At 44.1% G+C, this 6165-nt stretch overlaps 1 protein-coding gene across 1 annotated transcript; it reads right to left on the reverse strand.

The window, feature by feature from the left end:
- Positions 1-4447: 4447 nt before the first annotated feature.
- LOC133885072 (AT-hook motif nuclear-localized protein 20-like) lies at positions 4448-5851 on the reverse strand. Its single transcript, XM_062324705.1, has one exon. It carries the CDS (start codon positions 5562-5564, stop codon positions 4602-4604), a length of 963 nt encoding a protein of 320 aa, XP_062180689.1. The 5' UTR covers positions 5565-5851; the 3' UTR covers positions 4448-4601.
- Positions 5852-6165: the final 314 nt, after the last annotated feature.

Here is a 6165-nt window from a genome sequence, read left to right on the forward strand (position 1 = left end):
TCAGTAATGACCTCCTCTTGTTGAGGAGAACAGGCTTGAGACAGTTTATGTTCATCTCCGGACATCATCTTCAAAATAGGAATAATTCATATATGTATCCATAGTACGCACATACCCCACATTTGTCTTGTAAGGTATCTGTAGGGATCAATGACGTCCTAAGAGGAAGTGAATTCGGACACTTAGAACTATTTTAGCTCCAAAAATAATACAAGATAAATATATATTAATTTCTATCTAAATATGCTCTAGATTTATCTAGTGTGTTTACTCTACCGATCAAAGCACTTGCAACCTATCTAAGATGGTAAATTGCAAGTAAGTAACTGCAAAAACGTAAATAAGTTAGAGAGAGCAAATTCGGCATAAGAATTTTTCCTGTGGTATCGATGGAACTCCACAAATGATATGCTCCCGGTCGACACCTGATCACGGTCTTTGAGCCACTAAGTCACTAAGACAAAGCCTCCACCCAGATGAGCCACCAAGCCACCAAACCAAGGTCTCACCACTAGCCTCTCTTCTATTTCCTCACTGCTGTGATCACTTCGAAGCTTGAGCCACAAAGGCAAGGGTCTCCGCGTCCCCGCATAATCGCCTTGCTGCCGTTCCACACCAAGTCAGAGGGTTAACAAGCTTGCCAGTGAGTCACGAAGACTCCAAGGTGCTGACGTACCAAGAGGTACACTGTTGGATCACTCCTTGATCCACTCTCTAAGCAGCAATCACCTAGAAACTCACTCTCTAGGTTTATAAGCGTTAATCACTTACTAATCTTATGCTTAATCGTCTTGTATGATCACTTTAAGCACTTTGGTGGCTTAGATGTCTCCTCAGGTGTACATGAACTTCTCAGGACTCCAGCACACTCAAATGGCTGAGTGGAGGGGTATTTATAGCCTGAAACCCGCTACCTAGTAGTTAACCCAGTGGCTCTGAAAAGTTGTTAACATCGGATGATCCGATGAGAACAATAGTACTAACACCGGATCATTCGGTGAGTAAACTCTTACAAACTAGCCGTTGGAACCCCACTTAAGCATCTATGAACACCAGATACTCTGGTGTATACTCCATCTTCATCACCTAACTTTCCAGTGAGTATACCTTAGCCATCCGAGCTAATATCTTCTCTGTGTAAATTGCTCTGGTGCCTTCTCCAGTGCTTATCACATCATCACCGTTCTATCCGGTGAAGTCACTTCATTCTCCCCTTTGTCAACAATGCTCCGGTGCTTTCCTTCGGTGTGTTCAAATCAATCACCAAACTATCCGATGGGGTCTTCTACTCTTTTTCATCTTTGCACTATTCATTATCCGGTGTATTGTCCGGTGTTGCATACACTCGATCATCGGACTATCCGGTGAGGCTTTCATGCCTCTGTCCCCCTTTGATAGAGATGCTCCAGTGAGTGCAAATACCCGGAGCACCGGACCATCCAGTGAAATCATTTCTCCTGAGACTTTTTCCAATTCAACTAAACTTTAGTGGCTTGTTCATGTATTGCATCTATGAGACCTACTAACATATATTCTTGACAAACATGCTAATCTCAATAACTATGTTGTTATTAATCACCAAAATCACATTTATGGCCTAATAAGGCCATTTTCGCTACATCGTCTATGTGGACACTGTTGTTCTGTATCATATTCTTACTATCTTGTGTTCTAGTATGAAAGGTATACCCATTTATATCGTATGCTTCAAATTTCACAACTGTGTGATCTGGCCATCTTACTAACCAGTCAATATTGTCCTCAGTTAAACAATTATTATTGAATTGCAGCGCCAACCAGTTGTTGAAGCTGTGGTTGTATTCTTTTTTTATCCAAGCCTTCACACTACCTTGATTCTCTCTACGTAGCTTGCCCTTATGCATGTCGATATGTTAGGATACCTCAGCCATGTGTTGCAGGACCATGAAATAGGCTTTAGATAATATGGCATAGTTAGCAATGAATGTTTTGCTACCTATGGCCCCTTTTCCATCCATCCTCCCCTCATGGCATGATATAGGCACACCTGTTGCTTTGAGTTGCTTCATGTAATTAATGCAAAACTCGACTATCTCTTCGGATCGCCGAAAAGAAGCTTACACCTCCCCATCGGAATCATCGATGTCATCGTGGCCGCCATCATCGCTTGACTCGTCGACATCCGTGTTGCCATCATGCTCCTCCTCGTTGTTGTCATCCACATCTTACTTGTCATCCCTATCACCACCATTGTCCTCTTCCTCCTCCTACACGCGCCACCTTCTCTTCGGTTTCGGATCAATGAAGTACTCCCAGGCTAAGTCAATGAAGGATCAGGAACCACGGGATCCAGTGTCGGATTGCTGCTCATCCAAAGCCTCCGACACTAGAGCTACACCCTCTTCATCGAATGAAGGTGTGAGGGTTGGGGGAGTGACCGGAGATAGTGGTAGCGAGGGGCTCTAGGGAGTGGCTGGATATGGTGGTGGCAAGGGAGTTGCCATGATCGACAAGGGGCTGATGGGGGAGATGGGGCGTCAAGGGGAGGTCAAAAGACGTATGGTTAGGTGAGTGCGGGGTGAAAAAGACGAAGTGATGAAGAATAAGTACGAATGAAACTTGTAAAGAGAAGGGTCGCACTATTAGTACAGATGACTCGGAATATGAGTTGTTTGTACTAAGAAAATATTATAGAAGGCTCATATTTCGAGACGTCTGTATTAATAATACATACGATTCCTGTTTAGAGTCATGTGTACTATTGATTTTAGAACAGGCAGCTTCAAAAATGAGCGAAACATTTGTAATACTAATACAGATAGTTCCCATTGAAAACCGTCTATACTAAAGAATCCAACAACCTTAGGGCTGCTCCTCATTATTTTCTCAGGCGATTCTAATTTATAGTCCTCTATGGTAATCTTTGCACAGACGACTCTGTAGAATCATCTGTACAAAAGCGAGCAATACATCGATCATATCTATATATCGGCATTATCCATCCATGATAATGTCGGTTGTTCTGATGTTTAATGGTAAAAATTAATATAATTACAAATAACTAGTAAGAATTTGGCATCCTTTGTTTTGATCAAGAGATAGAAATCCCTCCATTAATCCTAAAAAAGGAAAATTTCTAGCAATCATACGTATCATTAATTGAGGGGGGACAAGATAATGACCTACCGATTAATTTTGCGGGTTAAATTATAACATATTTAACCATATATATTTAATACATATGTACAATTGCATCATATATACGTACATTTTTTTTAGTCATGTGCATTAGAGGTAATAGCAAAATACAACTATATATTTAAATCTAGCCACACAATCGTGTGGGCAATATAATATTGCTATTTGGTAACTAGGTTCAAAATTCACAAAACTTGAAGTTTAATAATTTCATAGTGGACAATCAATTAGATCCACATTTTTGTAGTTCCTTAACTCTCTCTATAGACAATATTAACAAATCTAAAGTTTTAAGGTGCAAAATGAACATGCAAGAAGTAAAGCAATGAAGTATGTAGGCAGTAACCTATGCAAAAAATGCCACTATAATTCAGTATATCAGCAAAGCATGCATGTGTGTTCGTATAGTTTGCCACGTTCATTGATGTCATTAACCCACATATACGTACAAAAGAGCAAGAAATGACCCCTGCACTAACAAGTTGTCTCCTCTTGTGAGGTTGGACATCTCCATCCATGACAGCACCTAACATTGATTCAGTGCATATATACTCTTGCTAGGTAATATGTACAGAATATGTCCCTAAACAATTAAATCAACGAGCACCATCGTCATTTAAGAAACTTTAACTTATTTATCTAAAGGTAAATGCTAGAGCAGTACACCCAATGCTGCAAGCGAGAAACTAGGGGAGAGAGAAATGAATTACACTAAGAATGGAAGCATGGTTGCTATGGCTAGAATACATACCATCAATGCTAAGATTCTACTGGTTTTTAGTAATAAATTAAATATTCTAAATTATCTTGGCACGTAAAAAGAGATGCTAAGGGATAAATAAGAAGTAGATATATATGATACTAGTGTTCATGCTCACAAGATCAACTGTTGAAGCCAAATACGCCACACATACATGAAACAATATTCAGGTACGGAGTTTAATTACACCAATTGAATCTATATAAATGTGAAGAAGATATCGAGAGAGAGCTAAAATCTCACGAGTTTGCTAATAAGACATGCAACTCTTCAACGTATTTATTTTTTGGCACCATTATTATTATTTTGTTTAAACACTTTCACAAGCTGCTATGAATGATACAAACCAATTAATACATTATTTACATACTGAAAAACCATAGACAGTGTTCTAAGAAAAGCCACATACAGATGCATGAGATCGAAATGTGTATGGACACACAAACGGAAGTATCAATGGATGGAAGTGGCAATCTTATCGCTGGGACGCTGGCTATAGGCTACAGCTAATGAAGAACAGAAGAAAAGTATGATCGCACCAAGATCAAATTGGAGTCTCTTTGCCTACTTAAAAGTAGTTAAGCCAACTAGCAAACAAATCTAGATAATTTAACAGGAACATTTAAACAAAGGGGCGTAAACAAGAAAGGAGGACGAGACCTAGCTAGAACGCGGGCGGCGGTGGCCGGAATGACCCGAACACCTCATGCGCCATCTGACCGCCGCCGTTGGGAATCAGGTTCGGTGGCAGGTTGTAGAAAGGCATCGACGTGGGGTCCGGCAAACCAGGAACCCCTGCCGCAGCTTCCCTGCCATTGCCTCCCGGAGGCGAGCCCTCAGGCAGCTGCATCCCATCGGAACCGGCGGCCGCTGCAGCCGCGGCTGCTATCTCACCGGGTTCCTCATCGGCCAGAGGGAGCCGCTCGTATGTGGCGTTGGAGAAAGTGGCCGCAAGGACCATGACGGGGCCAGATGCCACGAGCTCGCCGACGACTGTGCCACCGACGACCTGGCCCTGCCCGCCTGCAAGATAGACTGCGAGCCCCGTGGCTCCGGGCGGGCACGGCGATGGGAGGAAGGCGCCGGAGAGGGACAGGATCTCGAAGCGGCCGTGCAACGTGACGACGGCTCCTGGCGGGGCCGCGGGCTGCCTTAGCGTGACGTTGGCGACGACGCCGCTCCCGGAGAGCACGGACACCCCGCGCTGCCGGCGGCGCGCAAACGTGGCTACGGCTTCCATGATGTCCGCGCCGCCGGCGATCTCCAGCACGTGCGACCGCAGCGCGTTGGGGCTCTCACGCGTGATGATGATTGGGGGCTTCGGCTTATTCTTTGACCCCGGCGGCCTTCCGCGCGGCCGCCTCCCCGACGATGAACCCTCGCCCCCGCCCCCGCTTCCGCCGGACGCACCTGAGGTAGCGTTCGGGGTGGGCGAGTTCTCTCCCGCGCCGGCGGTGGGGGAGTCCTGCGCGGCTCCCGAGGACTCTTCATGGTTGTTGCTCCCGCTGCTGTTTGGTGTCGTCGGGCCCTGCTCGCCCCCGCCGACGGCCATGGAGCCGGCGGTCGCGAACTGAGCCAGGTGGTTGCGGATGTCCACGCCGCCCATTGTCCCTGCCCACCACGCCATCTCCTTCCTTGAGGCTCCCTGGATCACAAACTCACTTCTTGGCCGCCGCCACCACCGCTAGAGCTGTGGAGAACAGCACGAGAGAGCTAGAGAAGAAAGAGGAGTGCGGAATTAGAAGCCAGGTGATGTATCTCTATTGATCTGTAGCTCTCGCTGGTACTTTTTTTTCTCTCCTTATCTTTCTGCTGCTTTTAGTGTTTCTTTTCTCTGTGGGCGTTGATTGGGATATAGGAGGGAAGGAGCTGCGCCTAACTACTGGAGTACAAGTACAGAGTACTACTACTCTGGCATCTACTCATATTGGCTTTTCCTTTTGCCTTCGTGTCTAATTGAATCCGGACTGATATAGTTTAACTTGTATCGTGTTCTATGTTTTTTTAGTAGGAGTTGAACACACATAGTAACTGAATAATTATTTTTTATACTATATTTTATCTTATATTTTTTTATCGGAGTTGGAACGGATAGTCAGATATACTTCGATTAATTGTATAGATAGAAAATTTTCATTCAGTATTATTTGTGTACAAATATGTACCAATTTATCTACATATTATCTCGTTTTAAGTAAAGTCATAATAGGTTTCTTATAACACCTAAC

This window comes from Phragmites australis, chromosome 11 (genome assembly GCF_958298935.1).
Source record: "Phragmites australis chromosome 11, lpPhrAust1.1, whole genome shotgun sequence".
Lineage (NCBI taxonomy): Eukaryota > Viridiplantae > Streptophyta > Magnoliopsida > Poales > Poaceae > Phragmites > Phragmites australis.